This window comes from Bemisia tabaci, chromosome 6 (assembly GCF_918797505.1).
Source record: "Bemisia tabaci chromosome 6, PGI_BMITA_v3".
NCBI lineage: Eukaryota > Metazoa > Arthropoda > Insecta > Hemiptera > Aleyrodidae > Bemisia > Bemisia tabaci.
Genome location: NC_092798.1, coordinates 10,982,784 through 11,010,392, shown reverse-complemented (window position 1 = coordinate 11,010,392; position 27,609 = coordinate 10,982,784). Strand labels below are relative to the sequence as shown.

The window sequence follows — 27,609 nt, the reverse complement described above, 5'->3', positions numbered from 1 at the left end:
AAATTGGAGGAGGGTGTCAATTCGATCGACATGAATCGATCGACAAATAAAAACGTGAATCGATCGATAAATTGTTTTAAAAAAAATAGTGTCGACTTGATTGGTACGAATCGATCGGAAAATATGTCGCAGGCAGTTAGCAATCGTCCGCAAATTGCAATCCATTTGTGTTGAATGAAAATGTGAAAATTCAAAAGTAAAGAAACAAAATAGAAAATTCTAATGATGTGCTTAAATTTCCAACAAACATTCTCATTTTCATAAATGCTTGGAACCAGCTAGCGCACTCGTAAGTGCTTGTAGTGAAATCGGTAGCCTGAGTTGGGTTTGGTTCGGTTACGCAACTAAACTAACTGCCTGGCAAAGCGGAGAGCATCAACGGGGTTTGAAGGCGCTCCACAGCCGAGTTCGTGCTTTTGAAGTTCTGTGTCCATGAAACCTTTATCATTTTGATGTGAATCATTGCAATTTGACGAGTAAGGACGTATACCGCTTTGCTAATTGCTGACGGCCTCCGACAAATATAAACCGATATAGAGTCGATCGACAAACCCGTGAAATCCATCGACAAATCTGTGGATCGATCGACAATTCCGTGAGTCGATCAACATATACGAGAGCCGATCGATAGGTCCGAGAATCGATCGATAAAACCCGTGAGTTGATTGACAAACCCGTGAATCGAAACCTGTGAGACTTCCCCCTTAATCTTCAGACGTGTAAGTTCCCTCATTCCCCGAAAATTTGTTTTGGGGTATGTGAATGAGAGTTTGCTTTGACTTCGAGCGACTATTTTAACTCTCTGGAGACCAGATTGTATACCCGACGAAATGAAGGAACGTTGATATAGCGGTGATCTGGAGTGAAGTGATACAGTGACCACCTACCATAAAACAGGGTAAGTATGGAGGACGAAATGAGATGCAATATTATCAAACTGTCATGATAATCAGTTTAACATCTTGATAAAGCCCATCAAAATCACATCATAAATGTTTCAATTAATTGTTTTTGTTTTGTCTTTTTCTAGATTTTTCCGTAAATTACAGCAAAGTGGTCGTTCAAGTATTACGTAAGACATTTTTGCCAACTTTTTGACCCCCCCCCCCCTTCTTCCCCTGTAAGACACCCGTAAGAAATCTCTGACCTCCCCTTTTGAATTATGTAAGATTGGCCGGGATCCCCCCCATTTCTTTAGAAAAAAACTGAGAAAGCCTGGTAAAATCGCTGGAATAAATTTAAAGCTTTTGTAAAGGCATTTTGATGAAAATAAGGAAAGAGGGGAGGGGGGATGCGTGCGCTATCGGTGCGTGGCGCCAGTACGGCGGGACGGTGGCAGAATTTTGCGGCATCAGCAAGTCTTGTCTTGAAATGGTAGGGTTTCACAGCTCACAATAACGCCGATAAAGTTTTTTTTTATTTTTTTAAAACAAATAGCCTTTTTTTTTTACAGCGGAACGGTCAATGACCGTATCGATGAACTGAGGAAAGAGGAAGGATTAAAGATTAAGCACTTTTTTTCAATTTGTTAGAGTTTTTCTGCGCACTTTATCATCTTCAATCATACTTATAATGCGTAATTATATTTTTAATTTTTATTTTGTTGCCATATACCCCGACTTATGTTGGATGCATTTCATCCATATCTGGGAGAAGAATAAAATGGAATCCTCTTTTAAAATCATCACATACCCCCCCTCCCCCCTTTGCGGCATTCGCGCCAGGATTGTAATTATCCTTTGGGATGAAAGTACGGAATCATGCAAAAATAAAAACATACATGGTATTTTGTGTCTTAAATTTTTCAATTTTCAGAGTGGCAAATAGAAACTGTTTATAGATGATCAAGTTTTTTTCCAAGACAAAAGAAGTTGCACATTGCAATGCTCTTAGTTCCTTTTTACAAAATGCAATCCAATTGTGGTATAGTGCCGCAACTCAATTCGCGGTAGTTCTGCAACAGTTGGATGAGTAACCTGGTTTGTTGGGGTACTACCGCAATTAATTGGAAATGCTCATATCACGCAACAACCCCGTGCTCTTTTTTCCGTGCATCGAATAACGCAGTCACTAAATCAGTCTATTTTCAATTTTCTTACCTAATATACAGTATGCGGGAGTTGTCCTCTGTTTTCTCGCTGGAGAGTGCCATGGGGTCATTCTCGCAGCTGCTTAAGATTTCAGGGGCGTCGGGATCCCGGTTTTTCAGGATCTCGGGGAATTTCGTGCGGAAGGTGTAGTAGCGCTCCAGCTTGAACTTGGTCTTTTCGAGGCTGAATTTATTGTTGTATAAAAACGTCATCAGCCAGGCGTCATCGTCGATTTTCGGTAGGTGCGGCTCTTTGGACATCCATTCCTTCAGGTTTTGTAGGTCTTCTTGAAGTCTCTCGTTCGAAGGGATTGGAACGTCGACTCCCATCGCCTTGGATTTTCGGTGGACGTGCTCTGGTAATTTGATCTATCTTGCGAGCACAAAAATACAAATCGACTTTAGGATCGTATCTATATTCGTTTATTTAGGAGGTCCTCTTAGGAGGCCTCATAATTGGACCGCGTTAAGCAGAAAGGAACCAAACCACATCAGTTATTACCAAATTTAATCGGGCAATTTAATATTCTACATGAAAACGTATTTTTGTGCAAATTTCAGGGAATTTTCCGCATAGCACGAAGCGAATTCCAAAACATTTTTAAAGGAGTCCGCACAAACGCTCTCTCATAAAAAATCCAATTGCACGATTTCAATATTCAATAGCAATATTTATTTGGCAATAGCTGATATGGTTTGGTTCCCTCCTGCTAAACGCGGTCCAATTATGGTTTAAATGCATGTAATTAAGGGAGGTTTAAGGAGAACTTAAGGTTGTTTCATCTTTTATTAGATTTGGCTTTCCATTAGATGTGAACCGTTTTTTCAGAGGTGACACTGTAGCTTACGAGACTTTCAAATATGGTGAATTTTTTGTTTGAACCTCTCCTGGACAGTGATGGCGGGGGGTCCAAGATAAAATCTTTGACTACCTTTGAATGAAGAATCAGATTAAATCGAATTTTTTTAAAAATGAAAGATCCAAAAACAAACTATCTGAAAATGTCATTGAAATTTGTAAAAAATTCTTTTTAGTGCGAATTTTTTAAAAATTATTCGATTTCTCAGGGTGAAAAAATGATAGGGAGCGAAATCTAATGGGAGAAGGAACAATTTCTAAAAATATGTTCATAATAATCATATTGTGATTATATTATTTTATAATCCTCCTTAATATTAATATAAATTATATTATTCCTCCCTTATTTCGGGAAGGAGCTGTTGAAGGTGCGAATTTTAATACGGTCCCACGAGCTGAGGTTATAAGTAGTTTTCTTATTCTTTTGGCTAGGGAACAAGCCCTATTTGGACCGCGTTCAGTAGAAAAAAACCAAGCCACATCAGCTATTGCCAAATTTAACCGGGTAATTAAATACAAGAAAACGTTTGCACGGATTCCTTTGAAAATTTTAAGATATTTAAATCGTACTATGTAAAAAATTCACTGAAATTTGCGCAAAAATCCGCACAACCGTTTTCATGTAAAAAATTAAATTGTCCAATTTAATTTGGCAATAGCTGATGAGGCTTAGTTCCTTTCTGTTTGACGTCTGTCCACTTGTCCAGCCATTATCGTATCAGGCACGTAGAGAAGAAATATGATTAGTTAAAATTGACGAAATTGATAAAAAAAAATAGAAATTGATAGCATTTTGTATCTTTTTAACGGACAGTAGTCAAAAACTAAAGCATCGAAAGCATTCGTTCATTCTCTGGAGCTGAGAGTTAAGTAATGAGTATGGACATTACAAATACCACGAAAATATAAAATCGGAAAACATGATCATTTCGTTCAATCTACTCACCGGCAGAGACTCGAGAAAAACACCGGCCCCACAAAATCAGTCAAAATTGTATCAAATCGCCCGGATCACTAACTGATTGCCGGCGCTAGTCTGCGTAATTAATTGCACTCGCGACTGAATTGGCGGTAATCAATTGAGTAGAAACTTATTCACGTGCTTAGACATACAGAGCATAGTAGACAATAATTATCCTTCGCGGCCTTCGGCCTGGCCCAACGCGGTGGCGGGACTGATTGTGAGCGGTCATACGGGAAAACTTGTCGCTTGGCTCATATGTGCATATCTCAATCTTCACGCGAGCCCCCGGATACACGGTTTTATACAGATTACAGGGCTCATCTTAAAATTCAGTTCCGTGCTTATGCCCGCTGATCGATGAACTTTGGCGGTGTTGCCCGATTTTCGATATAAACTAGCCGTTTGAATGAGTCGATGTCAAAACATGATATGTCCACAGATTTGGAGGATTACCAGATTAGAGGATTTTTATCGTTGAGGCGAGGATTGCGCAAAATATTTGGGAATTTGATTTTTTCTGAAACAAAATTACTGTGTCCTTTCCATTCGGAAACCTAGTCTAGTACCCCCTTAAAAATACGTGACGATCTCCTTAACCCCCTCTATCACCCTAGACAGGAAAAATTAATTATATACATCAGATTTTTCTTCACTAAATCCTTTAATTTATAGGGATAATAAAGTGAGACAATACTAAAATAATAAAATGAAGAAAATGAGTGGTTTGAAATTTTTTTTAAAAAAATCTGTATATTAGAAGAGGAAAAGAGACCAATTATGTCAGAGAAAAAAATTTAATAAATACAGCGTTGAGCGCCAACGAGAAAAGTTTTTCTCTCAATGGTGCTCGGACGAGAATTCTCGTTGAGCCATCCAAAGGGCCAGGACGTCTTTTTGAAGTAAAAGAATAACTGTTTGAAATACACCGAAAAAAAGGTGCCGTAGTAACATCGCAGATGTTAAAAAAATATTCGACAACTCTTGGATGTTGTCATTAACCCTCTGGTGTTAAACTAACATCCTGGGATTGTACTTTTACATCCTAGAATGTTATCTTTACATCCTAGGATTTTAGTCTTTAACACCAATGTTAGCGAAAACAACCCAGAGTTCTCGCACATTTTTTTAACACCTTTTTTTTTCGGCGTAGGGAAATTTCCTGCTGACGAGACTTCTCGTGCGAGAATTATTAGATGGAATGTCTATTAATCCAACAGAAAATTCATCTCTTTACGTTACGTATCCTCCCCTTACCCCTCGTAACGCATTTTTAACGCTGGCTGAGGCACCACTCCCCTCGACCTGCGGGGCGATTATTGAAAAACTATCGACTCTATGTCGCCGCTTTGTCGTGTCGCGCCATCGACTAAGCATGCTTAGTCGATGGCGCGACACGACAAAGCGGCGACATAGAGTCGATAGCATTTCAATAATCGCCCCGCAGGTCGAGGAGAGCGTTACGCCATTTTGTTTTCACGCGTCAGATGATAAGGACCTACAGAGCCAAAGCATTACAAGAGAAAGGGGGGGGGGGGGTCGAAAAATCTGGAAAGTATTGGTTCGTGCTACATGTAAGACAAACCATGAGGACGTCGCACGTTTTTTCTGAACGGCCCCATACACCATGTGGACGCATTTCTGCCAAACGGAACTGTGGACGAGTGGGAAAGATGGGGTGTGCTCTAGAGAGCTGCATAAGAAACAATGTAAAAGTTGGCGTGATTTTCTTCGGGGAATTGGAAAAGCGGGATTTTACATTCTGTTAAGCGGAACTATGTGCCAATTGAGTGCAGCACTCATGAGCCACGGGCAGGACACAAGATCGTTGTGGACACGGCTCATGAGTTAAAGACTCCCGACGTCGATCTCGATACCGAATATTTCGCCACTGACGTCACTGGCACCTTTTAATTCCCATTCATTCTTACGGCCCTCGGCTAACGAGCACTAGCCTTCTCTATCTCTCTTCACCTATCTCTGGTTCAGGGTAGCAAAAATTTCATGGAAAATAAAATCTTGAAAGTTCACGTGAAGTATTTCATCAAATTTCAGAAACTTATGAAAGATATTGAAAAATACTGGTTCTTTCATGTCTCGCAAAATGTAAAAATTGTGAATTCTATTTTTGTGTTTTTGAGTGAGAGTAATTGCATACTCTAGCCTCTAAAAACACTGGAAAAAAACACATTGGATCTAGAGTCCAGACTCTTGAAAACATTGACAAGAAATAATAGTCTTGATTCAATCAGATTTAAGCTTAAATCAAAAGGAAATCCGCTCAAATTAAGAGGCTTCGTTCTTGATTTAAGCAAAAATCCGATTGAATCAAGAGTATTTTTTCTTGTTGATGTTTTTAAGAGTCTAGACTCTAGATCCAATGTATTTTTTTTTCTAGTGAAGTATGAAATAATTCACGGTGAAATTGTATGAAATAATTCATTAAAATTTTCAATCTTTCATTTCTTTCTTACGTTTCATGCCACCCTGCTCTGGTTCCATTTGACAGAAATACATCCATATCGTATGGACAAAAGTGCGTAAATTCGCACAAAACGGCAACGCTGGACGGCGGAGATGAGTCGAGTCGTTGTTTCACCTTTGAGTGGCAATTTTTACACCGTCAGCGGATAAAGATTGGATTATGCTCGTGCTGGTGCTCGCACGCAATGTTTGTGTCGCGCGTCGCCAGCACGTGACTCACGTGAGCAGAAAACTTTGTTATCATCCTCTGCGGTCAGCTTCTTCCCTCGTTTTCCTCACTCCTTAGCATTATCCGCTCCTCCTATTTAATTTTATTCAAATTAAGGGATTTCCATGCACCTGGGAATATTTCGGGAGGGAGGAGGAGGAAGAAATCACGAAGGACGGGGGGGGGGGGGGGGTTACCAACACTTAAATCGTATGGTTCCAAAATTGCCAGTCTTCGAGGTCGGGAAAAAATCCGGAAAATAAAAAGGACTGAATCTAGTAGAAATATTTTTTGGCGCACGTGTTCACGGAAAAAAAATTGCTGATTCAACAATTCAATTGCTAAAAACAGTGAGTGCAATGTTCCAACGCAGATTTTACAACAAAAAATGCTACTTTAACCACCCCCGTGGTTAAATTAGCTTACAATGTGGTTAAAGTAGCATTTTTTGTTGTAAAATCTGCGTTGGAACATTGCACTCACTGTTTTTAGCAATTGAATGTTGAATCAGCAATTTTTTTTTCCGTGTTATTCTGACTCCAAAGATCCCTCTCATCAATTTGATTTCATTCAAATTAAGGGATTTCGAAAGGGAACCATACACATGGCCAGCGAGCTCGAGTATCCTCATTGCAAAGTTTCAAAATTTCCGCTCCTTTTTTTTCGAAGGATAGCAACCGACATAATGGCTTGATATTTATACAGAATATTCTGCTAACAGAGAAAAAAAATCAAGGAAATGTTTAAGAAATTACGTTGACTGGTTATTCGAACAAAACAAGAGGATGACAGGAAGTCTACAACAAAAGTCTGGGAGAAGGCGCGCAGAGGGCGCCCAATGAGAGGTTGGAGAAAAGGGATTTATGCCGCAATCACACGCTGAATGTGGGAGCTGAATGTGGATTGAATATGGAAGTGATCGGCCCGAAACGATTCTCAGCGACCATCGGATAATGTCGGATTAGTCTGAACTATTCGAATAGATTTAATACACATATGGATGAAAATAACTCGAATGGACCACTAGACAAGGTACGAATTTCAGCATCCTCATTCATGTTTTTTCACCAAAATTTCACGTGAAGCACGACGCGCACAACGAAAATTACTGAAACCAACTCCTAACGGAGATATTAACGTTCTTATTTCATATAGGCTACGAGGAATTTGAACTGCCCGCTCACAAGAAACTCAAAGCTCTACGTGAGTCAAATCGTGCACTGCAACGGTTTCAGCAAGCTTCTCAATCGAGCAATGTTCATTTTCCACCATGAGTTGTTCAAACTTTAAGCAATTTGCTACAGCTGAGCCAAAGCGTCAAGATTGAGGTTGCCAGATTTTTATATCGCAGAGACTGTCATGATAACGTTTAGCGCGCGATGTGAGTCACGTAGAGCATTGAGTTTTAAAGGCGAGAGGTTTGAATTCACGCATCAAGAATCATTAAATATCTTCGTAAGAAGTTGATTTCGGTAATTTTCGTTGTGCGCATCGTGTCTTACGTGAAATTTTGGTAAAGAAACACGTATCACAAGGCTTAAATTCGAACCTTGTCTAGTGGTCCATCAGTGAAATTTCAGCTGTTGAGCGCAGACTGTTTACAACAGCTGTTGACTGTTGACTGCCACATTTAGCTGCCAAATTCAGCGTGTGATTGCGGCATGAAGCAGAAATGTTAAGGTGCTCAATGTCCGAGGGTTGTGGTTCGATATGGGGCAGTGGGAGTTAGGTGTCGTGAGGCGCCAGGTAATGCTATAAAACGACTTATGTGTGTGTATGACAGGAAGTCTGCAACGTCACAAATAGATATACGGAGTTTCGTACTTCGGCCATCGATATCTATTGTGGCAGGAGCCCTGCTGTTATACATGCATTCTTACGAATCACATGGCTCATGTCAAAATCAAAATGGTTCTTTTTGATTTGAATGCGTCCGATTAAGAGTTCTTATTTCAAGTCTCGTTTTGCATGGCCTCATCGCATGGGGACGTATTCATGCTCAATGGAACTATGTGTACAGAGTAAGCAAACGATATAGTTCCCTTTAGTATAATAGATCGTATTCGATACATCAAACGGGTGAGATTGTATCGATATCGATTGGTTCAAAACATAAACATAGCCTCAAAAGTAAATTCAGAAATCTGAGAGAACGGATCTTTTGAAACAGATTTTTTATTCTTTTGAGTACCAAATGCCAATGCAAAGTGAAATTGTCAGGAAATTTCTCATTTTCAGCTTTTCCAATTAATATCCTCAGAGTTTGGTTTGAGGTTATGTTCTATTGTTTTGAACCAAACGATACATCGAACCGTTATCGAATACGGTCTATACGTTCGCATGATCTTTTGCTCCAACGTTTCCATGGATTTTTCATATCAGCTTAATATGGATGCGATGCTAAGTATCCAAATTCTAAAATTAAACAATGAGTGAATTTGACACCTCCAAGAATGAATGTTTTTCCTCTCTCTTGGTTGCGGTGAATCTCTAACCATAGCTCACAGATTTAGTGTCAAGATACTGATGAGGATGCCTCGTGTGAACACCGAGCAAACGATGAAGGTAATAAAAAGCGCGTTAAAAGTTAACGTGCCTTTTTATTCGTTCTCCGAGGGTGCTGCTCATAACCCCGTAAATCCCAACTCCCCGTAACGCGGCGCAACATGTGGAAGATGCCTCAATTTTTAACCTTAGAAATTAATCAAATCAGCGTTCATTGATGAGGTTACGTTACTGTTTGATCTTAGTGATGACTGACAAGGATTGAGACTCTAATTTGGATATAAAAAAAAGAAGGAAGCAAAGCACAAAAAGTTGATTAACTTTATTATTATGTTGCGCACAAATTCATCAGCGTCAAGTTCATTTAAGTGCGTGCTCGTATTGTAATACGTGATAAATCAAATCTCTTTCTCATTAAAGCAAACGGTTAAAGTTACTATCGACTACCATATTCAAGAAACCAATTTTTTAATGTTTGGTTTCAATTAATTCCCATGATTATTCTAGGGACAATATTTAAGACCATCGTAATGGACTGCATAACGCGTAAAAGAGGTATACAATTCGCGGCTTGTTCATTAAAGCACCCATCTGAGCAGGGAAACTCATGACACATACAGGGTGTTTCAGACCACCCATACCAGACTTTTTTCTCGGTTTTTTTAGGTCGCACAAAGTTAGGTGCCGCGGGGTTGAATGGGGAATTGACCTCAAGGATTCCGAATCTCATGGTCCCGAACCCCCCCCCCCCCTTCCCTCCCCTTCCGGGGTCTCCTTGGGTATAAAGGAGGGCATGATCCTAAAAGTCGGGGTTCCCGATCGAATAGCGATTTAATTCCATCAGATTTGAAAAGCACGGAAAATTTCATTTTAAATTGACGCATAAAAATCCAACGTAGGCCAACCCTAGGCCTAAAAATGACGGCCTTAAAGATTCGGGGAGAGGTTTAGGGGGGAGGAGGTTTAGGGGGGGAGGTGTACCTAAAATTTGAGTTTTCTGTCAAGATTTTAAAATTTCAACATTGGAATAACGTCATGGAAAGACTTCGTACCAAAAGTAGAAACCGACCGGCTCTGAACCCGAAAACCCAAAACTCCGGACCCCTCCTCCCCCTGTAACCCCCGGAAAAATGAAATTTAGTCGCAGGACACCCCCCCCCCCCCAAGACTTTCGAAGGGAGGCCAAGAAAACTCGAACACCATAAAATTCTTTCTGGATTCTTTCGTGTCAAACAGTTTGTATACTGGCTACTATACCTTCTTCCGGCAACTAACCGGCTTCAACGGCAATTTTGCTTAGAAAACGTGATTTTATGTTACAGGATTCTTCCTGGGCGTTGAACGGGTCAATTTGAACTATTTGGGGTCAATTAAGGTGTAAATATGTTGCGATCTTCTATTTGTAATTTGGAACGGAGCTCCGACTTTTAAAATTGACACCCCCCCCCCCCCTCGTTTACCGCCCAAAGGGGGCTAGGGGGGATTCCAGACCATTTAATTCGGATTCCTTGAGGTTTATTCCCTATTCAATGCCACAGTCCCTGACTTCGTGCGACCTAAAACAACCGAGAAAAGCCGGTCTAAATGTTGATTTCCAGCGAGCGCTCAACCGGTGGACTCCCCGCATATTTGAAAATTGGCGCGTCAATTTGTATATTTTACCGCGCGCGGCACTGGAATTGGCGAACCAATGAGAGTGAAGTTTCGATTTGTTTACATTCGCTTTATTTCAATACCACCTACCCATACCTGGCCACGGGGGGATTGAGGTTATGTCGGCCGTGAATCGATACGAAGCGTTTGCTTACATAGGAGTGCATTGGCGAAACCTAGTGAAAACCGGATTATTATTAAAAGTTGACCGATTTTCTCGATGTTTTTGGGCAGTAATGATTCTTGAGACGTGAAGTGATATATTTGAATTCATTTTGAAGTAATAAAACTTAATTTTAGGAGATATAGTGTATAATTCACCAGTTTCTTATCTTGTGACTCGTCTGGCTCCCTATGTTAAGGGGAAAATATTTGTCCTTAGTGAATGTGGCGGCATAATTGTAAGTAAGGGTTCTGTTTGACTCGTCTATTAATATTTGGATTAATTAATCGTTCAATTTCTCAATGCAACCAATGAAACTTTAGTCTCATATCTCTGTTTAGTCAGGATGATGGTGTCAATCTGGTATCGCTTACAGTGATTTGTGTTCCCTGAAGGCATGTCTGTAACTACTCTTTCATAAGCAGTCATTTCTCCAAGGAGTGATAGTGGTTGAATATCAAAATCTTAAGAAATTCACGCCTCAGTGTCTGTCTACGAAAATCAGTGTCTGGTTTTAATAGTTTCCCTTTACTTTAATCAAGAGTTCTCTGTCAGTGTCACTCTATGTTCCTGGAAGTACACAAATTTTTGCTTTGAGCGCTGTTTTGAATTCAATGGACTCTTGTCAATACTGAAGATCCACTTGCTCAAAACTGTCTATCAAAGTTATTGTCACCATAGAATCTTATTAAAGCCAGTCTTCAAAGATGAACAAGTAATATGACTGGTAACACTTCAGCTTGAATAATACTTTATCAACCATTGGTTTTCTTCTCAGTGCTTCTGCTGCATGTCTCTCATCCTAGCAAATCATTCTACTGAATGTGGTATTAATAGAATGCCTTTACCTTGTATTTTGGAACATACATCTCATTCGATATTTACGCCTCTAGATAATGATGCAACGCTAACTGATGCTGGTACCAAAATGCTCAGCGCAAGCTATGAATTTATAAATGATTAAAAAACTACTCACATTTAATGAAGGTATTCATGTAGATCAAATCCATGCACCATGCAAACTTCTTCAGTGGTTGATTTTTGAGGATCAGGAGGCAAAAAGGTGGAAGTTAATTGAAGCAAGTTATAGGAGATGAGGATTGGATTGGATTGGTTGTTGATTAAAGTTGATGAAAGTTGATTGAAGCGAATGATAGGAGGTAAGGATTAGATTAGAGTTGTCCTTAATGCAGAACCAAGAGATGAGATGTCAAGGACGCGAGGGAAGCATATCTATTTACAGTTAATCATGATGATAGTTACGTAATTGCAAAACACACTTAAGTAAAAGCTTTAAAAAAAGCAAAGTCTAATGCATCAAATGTACGTAAAAAAGTTATTGATAAAAATAGATTTAAGTTTGTAAAAGTTTTATTACACAACACTGGCAAAAAGCTAAATGCTCAGCAACAAAAGTTTATCACGTGTCAAATAATGAAGGCAATTGAAGCTTGCTTGGTTTAAAGTTCAACGTTGCTTGATAAGAAAGCACCAAAAAGGTTCAGCCCAAATTTACTGTATAATATCTTAGCAGAAGCAATTTTAAGCAGGGATCAAAGTATACAATGCGCACTTGAACAAAAATTAAAGTTTTGCAAGCAAGGCAGGGTTTAAGTGCAAAAAAATTTAGGGAAATATAGGGAGAAAAATGTATGAAAGTTCATTTAAGCACTACCGAAAATGCAGGAAAATGCTTGAAGCAAAATGTTTAAAGAGAGCCTTTGGAACTCAATTTCGCAATTTTCCTTGCGTTCACATCCTTTACCTTGGCTTTTGAGTACTTAATTTTGCTTTCTGTGTCATTCGTCGGTGCATCTGCATCTTCCTCTATTTCATCTGTTAGCTGCTTTGCTTTTTCGGCTTCTTTCTTTGCATCTTCTGCTTTTTTCTTGGCTTCTTGCTTTGCTTCTTGTTTCTGCAACTTTATTGCTATTTGGCGAGTAATGTTTGACTCATTTAGAGTCTTCGTATAGTTATTTAAAAAAATATTTGCAAGTACTCCTGTAAATTTTTTTACAACTTTTTGCAAAGATAAATTGCAAGAATCAGACTCACAAGAAAAAAGCATATCATCGAGAGTTTGCTCACACAATTTTACTCCGAGAGTTTTGAAAGCTTTTCGCTGGTTGTTCAATTTCAAAAACTGCTTTTCATACTTCTGAGAAATTAGCGTCTGAAACAATTTGAAGGAATCCATACAAAAATGAAATGAAAAATCAGACGGCCGGTTCAGACCTCCTCTATCCAAGCCGCTCAGATATTCATAGGTCTCTTTCACTCGTTCAATTTCTAAAGGTTTATTTGTAACGAGTGTTTCTCTGCATTCAGCGCAGACTTCCTTCTCTTCACGCCTCAGCTTTTGTAGAGTCTTGGTAGCTGCATAGCTGGCCAGGCAAAGGAGCACTCTTCTATCCGTCAAAGTGACCGTGATTTCACTGATTTCACTGAGAGCACTTTCAAATAATGTTGTATCTTCAGCTTTCTCACTGAGTGCAGTTGCTGTTGCTTTGCATCCTTCCGCAAAGGAAGTAAGTGAAAATTCACCAGAATTGGCCGATTTTAGCTTCAATATGCTGAGCAATTTCAGTTTCCTCTCTGACTCCAGAACTTGCTCGACGGTGACAAAATAGCTACAACCTGAGATTCTGCGGTAACCACCAAATCTTGCCTCCAAATTATCGGTTTGTAGCTTGCCGAGTAAAACAAATCCCCATCCTAGATCTATGAGGACGAATTCGCACAGTTCGAGAGTCGCTTTTATGGTGTGATAAAAGGCTGTATGAGTTTGAACGGTGAAACTTTCAGGGAGTCCGGGGAGCTCCCAAATTTCAAGGAATAGCAGGAGGTCTCTCAAAAATTTCAGCTTCTGATCTTTGGTCCCCATCACCGGCTCACACCACATGTCATTGAGCCTCTTGCCTTTGTCAGGATTTTTGACATTCGAAATTTTCCACCATCTGCCAATAATTTGGAGGAACATGATGGACCCGTCTGATATCTGCACATTATCCTTTTTCAAAGTCTGAAGCGCTACTCTTGTTGAATCTTGAAAGACAGCGTTGACTAATGAAACATTCTGTCTTTCCACAGAGGATGGATACACAGCCTTTCGGGTCAACTTAGGCGCAAGCTTCAAGACTGCATTTGCTTCAGCATGGTAGAGATTTTTAACGTCTTCAAATTTTGCCTCGAGGAATGTCACTTCGTTGGGCACTGGTCGGACAACATTACAGTTTGAACTGTCAAATTCGATAGGATTCGATGTGTGCAAGGGCTTGTCAAAAAGTGGCACTTGCCTGACGTCAGGAATTTTAAGAACCTGGTTTGGGGCATTCAGCCAATTATTTCTAATGTTCTTAAATAAGTGCACTTGGTCAAAGAGCAGAAAAAGAGGTTTGCTGGGGTCAAACGGGTTTGGTATACGAGTCTTCAAAACACCGCCACACAATAACTCAAACATTTTCCTATTTACTTGATTGTTGTCGGAAATAGCACACAACACAAAGAATCCAACTTCCACCATTAACTTCAAAACAGCTTTAGTTAATTGAAGCAATATTTCTCCGTCTAAATTTCTTACTGGAAAGAGAGCGATAACATCTTTGTTCTTCGATTGTAGAGAAGAAGACATAAATGCCTGGATAGTTCCAGCAGTCAGATCTGAGGAAGTACCAGAACCATGTTCAGCAATGCCGAAAACTTTTCCACCTTTATACACAAGTTTAGAGTTAGTGTAAATTTCGTCTAGTTGTAAGTTTACGGTTTTGTCTTCCTCAGCCAACAATTTAAATTTCTCCATCAAGAAGGCTTTTTGAGTCGGTCCTATACCACAACCGTCATTTCCTATCTTACAAAGCAGTTTTTGAAGATACCTAGGATGAGGGAGAGTTAGTTGTTCAGTTGCTCTCATAGACTTATAAGCTCCAGGAAAAGCATAAAAGATTGCAGCAGCCCACTTCAGCATTTCTGGAGAGTAGCGGATTGAAGTTGCGACAGCCAACTTCAACTGCTCTATCAGAAAATTAAGTTTGGCTGCTTTCTCAGCTTCGATATCGTCTCCTATCTCGCACCACACTACAGCATCAGAAATTTTTGAAGCAAAGTTGGTAACTTTCTCTTTTAAAGCTCTCTCGTCTCTCACGGGTAACATTTGAATGAGCGATTCAAATTTTGACCAGCGGTCGCACTTGAGATCAGGTCCAAGACATGATTTAAATGGCTCATATGAAAGCTCAGCAAAATTATTAAAAACTTTAATGACAAGATCTTCGGATATTTTTATGAAGATGATGAATGGAAGAGATTCTAAATTATCATCCTCAACCTTTGAGAGTAACATGTACCCATTGTATGATTCAGATTTCAGAGTTCCAATGCTTCGCTTCAAGAAACCTTCCTTGAAATGTTTCAAGTCCCGGATAGTGTCTCTCTCCTCCTGCAGCTGAAAGCTCCTCTTGAGCTGAGCCCGGGCCATTTCTTGGTCTCGCTCTGACGGGTCTTTCCTTCTTTTGGCAGGAACTGTTGATCGGTAAGCCGGTTGATTTGGGAAGATGGTGGGGTATGCATCCTTCGTTAACTTTGGTACCTCCCTTGGCACCTGAATAACTGGACCCTCCTTAGTCTTAAATTCTTCGTGTGTCACAACGAATTGAGGGTGAAAGTGCTTAATGCACACGACAGAGCTTTTTGTGACGGTGAAATTATCCCTGCTTAGTGCATTAATCCATTTAGCATGGCGCTCTGGATCCTTCACAGAATCAGGGAATTTGAACGTTGAAACATTCGGACCAGGCGAGCTCGCATAGTTAGATTTACAGCCAGGTACGCAACAACATCTACCCATTGTTCTCAAATTTAACTAATTCTAAATAGTCAGAGTTCTCTATTCTAATTATTGACTAGCAAGAGTTCCGCTTAAAGCCACCATTACCGAAAAATATTCAAAAAGTGCAGAGAACCAATGCTCATAGCGTGGCAAAGGAAAATTCAGAGTAAAACAGTAAAAAACCCAAATGCTTATAGCATGCCAAAAAATAATTCAAAGCACCATTAATGTGAAAATCCATGCTTTTAACAAAACGAATGCAAAATATCCACACACATATTTAGATTTAGAAATTCTTACGTCGTCAGGGATCCTGTTCGACCGCAAGAAGTTGCACTGCAGATAAAATGAAGTAAAATGAAGCTGTTTCACTACACTGAGAGTGCAATGAAACAAACTGGACCAAAGGTCTCAATCTTAATTTTACTTCATTTATAATTGAGAGGTCATCAAAATTAATTGGTGATGATAATCCCTCTTCTATGACAAAGTAAGCCATCGTACTGCAGCTACAACTTGTTACGATGATGGTAAAACAAACAGGGTGTGCCTTCACTTTAACACTAAATTGATTTGCAAACTTCCAGGAGAGCTGGATGGTGATAATCCATACAAAAAATAAACTTTTTAGTGGAAGGAATTGAGATAAATTTGCACAAAAAGCTTTCTCCTCCCGACACATGGAGAGGAGCCGACCGGACAAACATGAAATACGAACGAAAATGCATTGAAATAAATTCATTTTGCTGTTTTTCATCTCCTCGGCGGAAAGAACGACGGCACGGAATGAATAATTACCGAAATTGAGAGACTTTTAACGAAAAAACCCGGAAAAACACTTGATTTCGCACCACGATTCCATAAAAACACACGGAAGCACGTTCACCAAGCCGATTCACGGCCGACATAACCTCAATCCCCCTGTGGCCAGGTATTGTTTATTTTGATAACCTAAGTTGTAAACAAACGTGGCTCTTTCTCGTGAATGTTGTTAGCAAGTACATCCTTTGATATCTAAATTTGCTCGAAGTTCTTGATTTTTTATATATGTGCGGGCCTATCTTAATCACATCCCTTCCGAGAATATCCAATTTGGTGTTCCCTTGTTCAATCTCTGTGCGTGTTTACAAGTCGAAGGTGTGCTCTCCAAGTACCTACCTAAGTACCTACTGTAAGTTTTCACTAGTACCTAGTTTATTTTTTCTTCCTCGCAGTTTTACTATGTCTGCACTGTTCGAAATTATTGAGGCTTTCAAACTCTTAGAAGCCTCAATCCTTTTGGTTTGCTCATCAATTATTTCTTACCTCTTTATCACCAGAGATTCACCTGTCATGTTGTGGCCTACCTACTCCAAATGTCTTTTAATGTCAGCATCTCACCAGTTCGTTTATACTCTGAGTCATCTTAGGGAGGGTTCTCACGACTGAGACAAAATATTTTTTGCCCAGAAGTAAGACTATGGAAGGTCGTCAGGTCCCACTTAAATTCTGAGTCCAACCTATTACGGAGGGGCTGGCCAAAGTTTGATTTTCCTATGATCATGCCCTAAAAATGGTTGATTTCACGCCTCAGGTGTTCCTGATTATTACATATCCGTCTGCTATTGACAACAGCATTGAATAAATTTTCCTTGAAGCCTTGTGGGCTAGGCACTTAGTGTTAAAGAGGGGAAACAGGAGAGTTGATCTGACGAAAAGTAAACAGGAAAGACCAAATGCATCAAGTTGGAATTTTTTAGTCAAAGTGCGTTAAAAATCCAGCAAACTGGAAATCGCAACATATATTGAAAAAGCTCATATGAGCACAGTTTTCCCTCAAAGAGATACGCTGTTTGATGCAACACTAGTTACGATTTTTATGGAGATCTCCAGTTTTTTTTATTTTTAACGCACGCTGGCCAACAAATTTCAACTTACTTTCGACTTGTATATCTACCGCAATCAGTTTGTAAATGCATGAAGGCTGCCCTGAACATTCCACAGCAAATGTCAAAATTGATAAGTCTTTGACTTTCTTTCAATCAAATCTATTTTTCCCCTTTCTGCTCACTGCGCTGCAGCAAAAAGTGAATCTTCACTGGCATAAATCTACTAGAATATAATACCTTGTCTCAGATGAGTTCTGAATAAGGAAACATTCAATATGAGCAGGGATTTTTGTCGATCCAAAACTCCATCACGCTTAAAATCCCACTTGAACTTCTCGCACATAATTGCGTACACTCAACATGGAATGTCTTGGACTCATGAAGACTCTAGATCACTATTGACTTCCCGCTGTAAATTTTAAGGAAGAAATCCACATGAGTTTTCAGCCGTTACCAAATGTCCATACGGATATTTAGGGATATTTTCCTTCCAAATTTTAAGATAATTAAATTTTCCATTTAACATACAATATCTTAAAATTTCAAAGAAAAACGTTCATAACTTTTCTAAAAGAGTAAGTCAAATACGTGCTTTATCAATGGCGGATTGTAAAGGATTGTGATAATAAATCACTCTGGATAAGTTGAATTCATCGATTGATTAGTGATAGAATAGGTTCGACGTATCGAACAACAAATTGTGTCTAAAAACTGTTTTAAGTCATTTCTTACTAAGCATCCGGCATGTCTTCAATTGCCAAGGAATTTCATTTTCTAAATTCTTTGGCAACCTTGACATCGGAAGTAGAAATTAGGTGTTTGGACGGATATCTATTTTTTGCCGATCTGTTTTCTGAGATCATAAACAGGGTGTCTAGCATCAGGAAAAACCGGAAAATATCAAGAATTATTCTGGTCGATCAGGAAAAAATCAGGAAAATCGGAAAAATCGGACGTTTTATCAGGAATTTTTCTTACACGAATCTACTCAGCGGAGAAAGTCTTACTGCCTTTTGCCTACCGTGCCAGGAGTCGAGAAAAATCGGGAAAATATCAGGAAAAATCAGGAAAATATCAGGATTTTTCAAAATTAAAAAATACTAGACACCCTGAATAAATGAACAATTTCGCGACTAGCGCAACTGACCCATTGCCTTCGATTTCGGTTTGAAAAAACTGCCATAAATTATTTTCATAGGATGAGAGACGACAGGATTCCCAGCGATCTGGAAAACATGGAAAAGTCAGGGAATTTGCTCCAAAAGTCTGGAATTTTTTCAAGTACTGAGAAAAAAAATTTAATAAGTAAACAAATAAAAATAAAAGAATTGTGTGTGTGTTACTACCAAACCAGCACATATTTTGTCGGCGTTTAGCCGAGGGTAAAACCCTCGTTTCCACCGTCCACCACGAGGAGGAACCGACATCAGACGGCACGCTTCCACCGTCCAACTTACAACTCCCATGGCATACGTTAATTTGAAATTCAAAATTTGGAAGAAATTTTGAAAAAATGGAGAAAAAATTTAAAAGACAAAGGCATGGGGCTCATGCCTTTGTTGTTAGTGAGATTTAATAAGGATAACCTTATTTTTAAATTTTTTTTTAAATTTAATAATTATTAAAGATCTCATGCCATGAAGAGTTGGGTTGGCGTTCTGGGCGCACCCTCACTCACAACAGTGAACAATTCGCCAATGACCGAATGCAGGGAACTCCTCTACCACCGTGCGATCCAGCAGTGAGACAACAAACTCGTAGCTGGATACTCTCTACAGAGATAGAGATTGCTGAAACTTTGTCCGGCTTGTTCGGCCCAGGTCAAACAGAATACCCTGAGCCACGAGACCCCGGGACTCTCGTGAAGTATTCGGCTCGTCCTGCATCAAAACCTACTTCAATCTGCAACATCGCCCCAACCACCAGCCCGTTTGAGAGGCGTCCGACCCTCCGGTTCCGACTTTGCCTGGTCTAAAGTGTCCCGGGGGGGATGACGGCTTTAGACTTAATGCGCAAGCATCGGCAGATACCGGAGGTTGACCAGAACAGGATTGCCAGGCTTCGATCGGTCACCCCTGCAATTGGTCACTGGCTAATCGCGCAAAGTCGGTCACAGATCGGGATTTTCAGACCACTGTGTACCGGTTGATCCTTGCACCTCGCGGTTCAAGGATATGGCCTAACTACTATCAGTGGTCATCTGAAGATCATCGTTCCCCTCATGTTCCTAAGGTTCCGCTTGATCTCTTCCGTAAGCCAGGGATATGGGCTAACAACCAAGGTAATAACGTACCAAGGTTCCGCTTGATCCAAGGCTGCAATGGATATGGCCGAACATCCAAGGTGTAAACAGCCCTGCTGCGCGCGAAGCAGGGCACCGAGGAAGTGGTTGATCCATGCCCGAGCGTATTAGGGATATGGGCTAACAACCAAGGTAATAACGTACCAAGGATGCGCTTGATCCTAAATTGCTCGTTACGATGTGTGAAGAGATATGGGCTAACAACCAGAGGCGAGGGAGGGTGCAGAATCACAACAGGTTTGCCGGCGTTTGGCACGGGTCAGAGACCCGCTCCAGGTCCACCACGAGGAGGCTCCGGCACCAGACCCTTTTCTCTCTCTTCTCACTTTTCTTCTCGCTTTTCCTCTTGCTTTCCTTCTCGCTTTCCTTCTCGCTTTCCTTCTCAATTTCCTTCTCAATTTCCTTCTCGCTTTCCTTCTCGCTTTCCCTTTCAATTTCCTTCTCGCTTTCCTTCTCGCTTTCCTTCTCGCGCTTTCCTTCTCAATTTCCCTCTCACTGTTTTACTGTGTGCTTTCACTGTTTTATTCTCTTTTATGTTCTCTCTATTCTTCTCTTCTTCATCTCCCATGTCTCTTCTTTTCTCTCCTCTCTTCTCTCTTTTCTTCCTGTTCTTTCTCTTATCTTCTTCTTCCTCCTCTTTCTATTCTTCTCCCTCTCCTCAAACTTTGATTTTACCTTATACGAAGAGGTACTTTCACGAATGAGCCGTAAATAGTAGTTTTTTTTATCGTAGAATATAGTCTATTTGATCCCCAGGGAATCTAGTAGCCAGTAATAGACTTCTGACAGTGTTTCAGAAGACAAACGCGCACTCCGTCACCGAGACAGAGAATTGACGAAGGAAGTGATTCGGTCACTTCATTCGAAGCTAGGAAAAGTCTCAAAATGGTGAGCAATAGAAAAATATTGAACATCTTATTTATAATCAAGAATCTCATTCCTAGACAAAAGTCCTGAGGATAGAAGAACTTGCGATCCCAGTGGCGTGGCGTGAATTGCGATATATCGATTGTTATGCCATTTAAATCCATGGTAAAAAATCAATTATTAAGGCGTGTTCGCTACGAACACCCTGTTTATCGATCCTTTTCCATAGGTTTAAATGGCCGATAAATCGATATATCGCAAAGCGCGCCACGCCACTGCACGAGCCGTCCATTTTTCATCATTTATTCCGGTAGAAATAACGTTGAATCAATAAGAAACTCAATGAAACACAACAACACCGAAACACACTCGTTCATCATATGTATGAACCGATATTAATCAAAATTAACCATTTCTTGTCTCAAACTGTGTTTTTTGCTAAGTCCTGACGACGGCTAAGGCCGAAAAGCATCGACTATTAAGTTCCTGAATTTCAAGTTAACGTGAGTTAACAGTTTATTTTAACCCATAGCACTGGCTACCCAACAAACCAAAAATTACACAAAAATACTACCATAATGTTGTAAATCAACACTTTCAATACAAATTGTCATTGAAAGAGCAAAATTGACCAAGACGGATTATAAATATTAGTCGTAAAACAGTAACCTCAGGCGGAATTTGTTTCGTTTTGCAAAACAACCTCTAGTATAGCAATAATGAAAGTTTTGGTGGTTCACTTGCCTCGGCACAGTAAAACTAAACTTAAGAGAGCTCATCGTTTCCCGCGTGAAAGAACGTAACTTCATTTCAATGTTGCCAAATGTCCCCTCGCAAATTGCATATTAAGTAGGAGGATCTTGAACTTTCCTAACTGGAAATTTCATTGATAATTTTCTCCGAGATTTCATGCAAAATTAAAATAAAAATTACACAGGCACATTTTCATTAATTTGTTTTACAAAGTTGTGCCTGAAAATTGCACAGGCATAACTTTGTAAAATAAATTAATTGTTTGAGTCAATTTGGTGACCTTGGAATGGAGTTACATTCCTTCGTACGAGAGACAAGTTTTACATTTAAACGTCTGGTCAGTTCTACTTATATGTGACAGACGAGGGTTAAATGGACTACATTTTGCAATTAGGAACTAAAATTTCTGGCTCATCCTTAAAAGCTCTTTTGTGCATCGGGAAACTAATGGCTCATAAGTTATTTCTAAACTGAGTCAGAAATTATAGTTCCCAATTGCAAAATGTGGTCCAAATGAGTCTGGAGGCTATTGGAGCGGAGGAAAACTTATTATTCATGTGGAAGCTACCTTTTATAACAATATGCCGGGCCCCTTTTACTAGTGACCAGATCTGTAAGAGGAGACCTATCTCTCTGGGCACAAAATTCCTTTACTCGGGAAATTCGATCCTAAATCTCAAAAACTGTCGTGAAGCTTGAAGACAAAAATTCCTAGGTTTTAGAAAAATGTTGTTCATGTGTTCGCAAAAAGTTAAGAACAATCTTCTCCCGGAGGAGAAGCTCTTTTTACACAGATCCACACACAAATGGACTGCTTTTTGCAATTGAGCACTAAAATTTGTGTCTCAAGTTTAGAAACAACGTAAGTACCCATAGTATCATACGCACATAAGTGTTTTTATAGATGAACCAGAAATTTAAGCTCCGAATTGCAAAATTTAGTTCAAATTAAGTAACGTTGACTCAGACCGCTCTCGGCGCTCTCTGCTCAATCTTCCCCAGATTGAAGGCAAGAAGGAAGTAAAGCTGTCGATAACCTAACAAGGTTTAACAGTTAATTTCCACCACGACGCACTTTTAGACCCCGGCTCGTCAAAAATTCTTCCAAAGACACGAGGCACTCTGGAAATTCATTAATAATCATCCAAAATTGTTACATATTGTTACTTTGCTCTATGATGACCCATGTCTCCAGTAAAAATCTTAGCTTGAGGATACGTCTGGTTTTAGAAATACAGCGTTGACAAGTTTCCATATTTAAGCTTTAAAGATTATCGTATTATCAAGTATCTTACTTTCTGTAAACAACTGTCATTGGATGTTTCATGATATTTTAAGACATTCTATCAACAGTCAGTGTACATTTTTCTAAAAAAATACGTCAATAATAAATAATTTTTCTACGTTAATGCTGTTAACTCTGTTGATACAACGTTGCAAACTTGACATCACAGACCTAAAAAATGCTCATTTTGTTCCGTTTTTGAATTAAAAAACGAACTAATTGACCACCTAAAGGTATGATAATGTGGTTTAGCTGAAATTCTATGATGAGATTAGTCTTGTGTAAAAGTTTTACCGCGAGTGTAAGTATAGATTTAACGATACAGCGTTGCAAAGTTTATGTATATAAGCTTTAAAAATGTTTTTATTTTTAAGTTCAGTGTTTGTTTGTTTTTTTGTTGTTTTTGTTTGTTTGTTTGTTTGTTTGTTTTTTTTTTTGTTTTTTTTTATGAAATAAACCATTAACGTTGTCTGCAGATGTAAGATTGATTTGTAATGATACAGCGTTGCCAAGTTTACAATTTTGAACTCAACGAAATATGATTTTTTTTTAATTTTTTTTTTCCCAGTTTACGATAAAATCAATGGGTATCATTCCTCATATCAATCCAAAATATCAAGGTCTGATGTCTGTTCCAAGTGACAATTGGTTTTTGTAATAATACTTTCGCCAAGTTTATTCACAATTCTCTCCAAGCAATAAATAATGGACGATTTTAAAATAAAGATGCTTCCAGTAGTTATTTGATTTTGCTTATTTTTTATTTACATTGACATTTTTTTCTTTCATTTTTATATGACTTTCTACCGTACATTATTTTTAATTTTTTTTTATATTTGCATTTTTTATAGTTTTTTATCTTCTTCCTTCTGTAGAAAACGCCTCAACATGATGCCAATTTTAAACTTTCACCCTCCAAAAGTCATATTTAAATAATTTTAAAATTCTCTCTCAAGGAGGCGTCTGGGTTTTTTATACATTAACGCAACAGTGATTTAAATATTCTATTCAGGTTTTAAATTATATTTTATTGTTTTGTTGGTGTATTTATTATTTTTCGTTCATTTAATTTACTTTGAATTTTTTTTTTTTTTTTTTTTTTTTTTTTTTTTTTTTTTTTTTTTTATTTCTTTAATATTTTCAAAATCTTCCATTCTTACGTTCAACATACTCAGTTTTTTAAGGCATAATGAATGTATCGTCTGTATCAAGATTTATTTCTACTTAAAAAAACCCAAACGCCTCCATATTCTATGTTAGTTTCTTCATCACACCTAAAAAAGGTTGAATTTGCAACTAAGTCTAGGCAGAATATTTCAGATCTTGAAAGCAACGCTGATGCTGAATCATCCATTGTATTCCAAAAATCCTCTGGAATTACATTTTAAAGTAAAATAACTGTTGGAAGTATCCTTATTTTTAACTAATTTTATACAATCGAATGTTAAAAGAAAAGCAGATATTTGCAACGATGTTATTTTAATGCAATTGTCACCCAGGATCAATATAAAGCCACATTTCGCTTCACACTATTAACCATTAACTCATATTGTATCTTGTCTCCAATACAATAACAAGAAAAAGTAGACATTTTCATTCATGAAAGATGTAAACTTTGCAACGCTGTATTGCCCAAAATTATCGTATACTGATTAAATCTATGCTGTAAGTACGTCTAAACTTTGCAACGCTGCATTGCCTAAAATTATCGTATACTGATATAAATTTTACTACGAGTCTGCGAGTATCTCTAATTGTATATTTTATGTCTCAAATACTGCTACAATATACAAAACTATAAAAAATGGGTATTTTTAAAGGGCAAGAATGTAATTTTTGCAACGCTGTACTGCTATTAACGGCTCATCCACAATTTGAAACTTTTACTACGGATTTTCTTATAATTTTTCAGTTACGCGTCATGTTTACTTGAAACTTACATGACTTGTTACTTACATTACTTTGAAATTGGCTTTTGGAAGAAATTCTTCAAAAATATGAAGATTTTAAAGACTCAAACATGCAAACTTTGCAACGCTGTAGCTCCAAAACCAATTGCGTGGCGTGAATTGCGATATATCGATTGTCATGCCATTTAAACCTATGAAAAAGGATCGATAGACAGGGTGTTCGCAGCGAACACCTTAATAATCGATTCTTTACCATAACTTTAAATGGCATGAGAATCGATACATCGCAATTCACACGCCACGCCACTGTCCAAAACCAAACGTATCCTCAAGCTAAAATTTTTACCGGAGGCTTGTCTCATCATAAGGTTTCATTTCGGTCACGTACGAATGAAATCCCCGGGTTTCAAAAAAGGTCGCTCCTCTGACATAAGGACGTATCTCACTTTTCACATGAACCGCAGAAAGCATGGATTTGAATGTGACCCAGGGTTCACGAGGAAATTGAGATTCGCCCTTTCGTCAAAGGAGCGACGAAACGGGGCCACTCATTGGGAGGCTTTTTAATCTATTTTTCTCCCTCAATTGGATTGCATTTTGCAATTTGGAACTATAAATTCTGGCCCGGTTTAAAAAAAACGCATGTGCCATTAGTATCCCTATGCACAAAAGTGTTTTTTTCAGATGAGCCAGAATTTATAGTTCCAAATTGCAAAATGCAGTCCAATTCGTCGTTACCTATCCCGAAAGAACATAACTACATTTGGATTACATTTTGCAATAAAGAACCACTATTTCTGACTCTTCCATAAAACCACCGTTCTGCACAGGGAAACCAATGGCATATACGTTGTTTCTAAAATGAGCCAGAAATAGTGGTTCCTTTTTGCAAAATGTGGTCCATTTCATTGCTGCCAGATTTCGCCTCGTAAATTTGAATTAGTAAAGGAAAATGTTATGTATTAATTGCACATTTCACTGATTTTTCCGCTGATCTCATGAAAAACGAAAATAAATTTTGGATAAAGATTTCGCTTTCTCGTGTTTGTGAAAAATTGAATTCTTTGAATCAATTTGACAACCTTGGAATGGAGTTTCGTTTCTTCGTCCGGGAAATGACAAAAAATTAAGCTGAATCCTGTCGTAGCGAATTCAGTGAATAGTTTATTCTGCAGAATCTTGGAAAAATAAGACAGTTTCAAGGCATTATGTTCCGTAGTTCTGCAGTATTACAGAAACAGAACATCAGGAAAAATTAAGCACCGTCAAATCGTCGCTCCTCTGACGTAAGGGCGTATCTAGATTTTTGTATGAGCCTTAGAAAGCATAGAGTTATACGGAGCACAGGGGTCACGTAGATATCAAGTTACGCCCTTACGTCAGAGGAGCGACGAAATGTAGTTCAGTTGATTCTACCTAAAATCGCCCGAATGATGACAGCGGCGATGATCAGCGTTGAGGAAGAGGGACTTGTAGGACAAAGCGCGTAAGTGCAGTTTTTGCTACCTCGAGAAATATGTGTTTTAAGTTTTGAAATTTCATGGATCCTTATGGCGGAAAGAAAGTTCCAACTGACTTTTTGAAGCTTAAAAATTGAAATTTGAGAGGGAATTTTTCACAAAATATGCACTAAGACTAGTTTTACTTGAAATCATTGAAATCTGAACTTTTTCCGAAACTGCACTTATGCGCCTTGTCCTCCAAGCCCCTCAAATATTTTAGCAGCCCATTTCAAAACTTGAAATTATTGCCGGTATCCGATTCATTAGAAGTTGCGGTGATTCGATGAACGCCATATTTTGTGCCAGAACGACATGCGAAATATCGCGTCGATTAGTTTCATTTTTACAGCTACTCGTCATTTTTCTCGAATTTTGAGATCTCAATTCTGTTGTCAGGAGACTAAGACCACTCGCTTACCAATTTTAACAATGAAATTCAACGTAATAAAGGCGTGGTTTTTTTAGAGAAAAAATATCACATTCAAGTGCACTTTGGATATCAGTATCGAATGCGATGTTTTCTCTCTGAAAAAAACCACGTCTTTGTTACGTTGAATTTCATTGTTAAAATTGGTAAGTAAGTGCTTTATACTCCTGACAACAGAATTTCGATCTCAAAATTGGAGTAAAATGACGAGTAGCTGAAAAAATCTGATGCGATATATCGCATGCCATTCTGACTCAAAATATGGCGTCCATCGAATCACCTTAAGTTGATTTTACCTAAAATCACCTGAATGATGACAGCGGCGATGATCAGCGTTGAGGAAGAATGAGAGGCTCGTAGGACAAAGCGCGTAAGTGCAGTTTTTGCTACCTGGAGAAATATGTGTCTGAAGTCTCGAAATTACATGGATCCTTATGGCGGAAAGAAAGTTCAAACTGACTTTTTGAAGCTTAAAAATTGAAATTTGAGAGGGAATTTTTCACAAAACATGCACTAAGACTAGTTTTACTTGAAATCACTATCGAGAAATATGTGTTTGAAGTCTCAAAATTACACGGATCCTTATGGCGGAAAGAAAGTTCAAACTGACTTTTTGAAGCTTAAAAATTGAAATTTGAGAGGAAATTTTTCACAAAATATGCACTAAGACTAGTTTTACTTAAAATCATTGTCGAGAAATATGTATTTGAAGTCTCAAAATTACACGGATCCTTATGGCGGAAAGAAAGTTCAAACTGACTTTTTGAAGCTTCAAAATTGAAATTTGAGAGGGAATTTTTCACAAATATACACTTAGACTAGTTTTACTTGAAATCATTAAAATCTCAACTTTCTCAAAAACTGCACCTATGCGCCTTGTCCTCCAAGCCCCTCAAATTTTTAGCAGCCCATTTTAAAAATTGAAATTATTGACAGTAACCGATTCAT

General features: G+C 38.7%; 3 protein-coding genes and 1 long non-coding RNA gene across 4 annotated transcripts in view; 2 read left to right on the top strand and 2 right to left on the bottom strand.

The window, feature by feature from the left end:
• Nucleotides 1–4,119, bottom strand: part of LOC109038707 (uncharacterized) — a 29,449-nt gene extending 25,330 nt beyond the window's left edge. Inside the window, exons 1-2 of the mRNA XM_072301506.1 lie at nucleotides 3,895–4,119; nucleotides 2,100–2,462 (exon numbers count right to left, since the gene is read on the bottom strand). Of these exons, the coding sequence (XP_072157607.1) occupies nucleotides 2,100–2,419 (320 nt within the window). The 5' untranslated portion in view covers nucleotides 2,420–2,462; nucleotides 3,895–4,119. The remainder of the gene's footprint in view (nucleotides 1–2,099; nucleotides 2,463–3,894) is intronic.
• A 6,722-nt stretch (nucleotides 4,120–10,841) lies between these two features.
• Nucleotides 10,842–16,673, bottom strand: LOC140224854 (uncharacterized). Its single transcript, XM_072301687.1, has 2 exons — nucleotides 11,899–16,673; nucleotides 10,842–10,935 (listed from the first exon to the last, which is right to left on the bottom strand). The coding sequence occupies exon 1, from the start codon at nucleotides 15,763–15,765 to the stop codon at nucleotides 12,631–12,633; it is 3,135 nt and encodes a 1,044-aa protein (XP_072157788.1). The 5' UTR covers nucleotides 15,766–16,673; the 3' UTR covers nucleotides 10,842–10,935; nucleotides 11,899–12,630.
• On the top strand, nucleotides 10,853–15,421 carry LOC140224855 (uncharacterized). The gene is made up of 3 exons (XR_011900068.1): nucleotides 10,853–11,160; nucleotides 14,013–14,079; nucleotides 15,282–15,421. It is a non-coding gene; the product is annotated as an uncharacterized lncRNA (long non-coding RNA).
• Nucleotides 16,674–16,694: 21 nt separating the features above from the next.
• The window catches only part of LOC140224853 (uncharacterized), a 212,929-nt gene continuing 202,014 nt past the window's right edge, over nucleotides 16,695–27,609 (top strand). The window contains exon 1 of the mRNA XM_072301683.1: nucleotides 16,695–16,918. The gene's annotated coding sequence lies outside the window, so the exon portion shown is untranslated. The remainder of the gene's footprint in view (nucleotides 16,919–27,609) is intronic.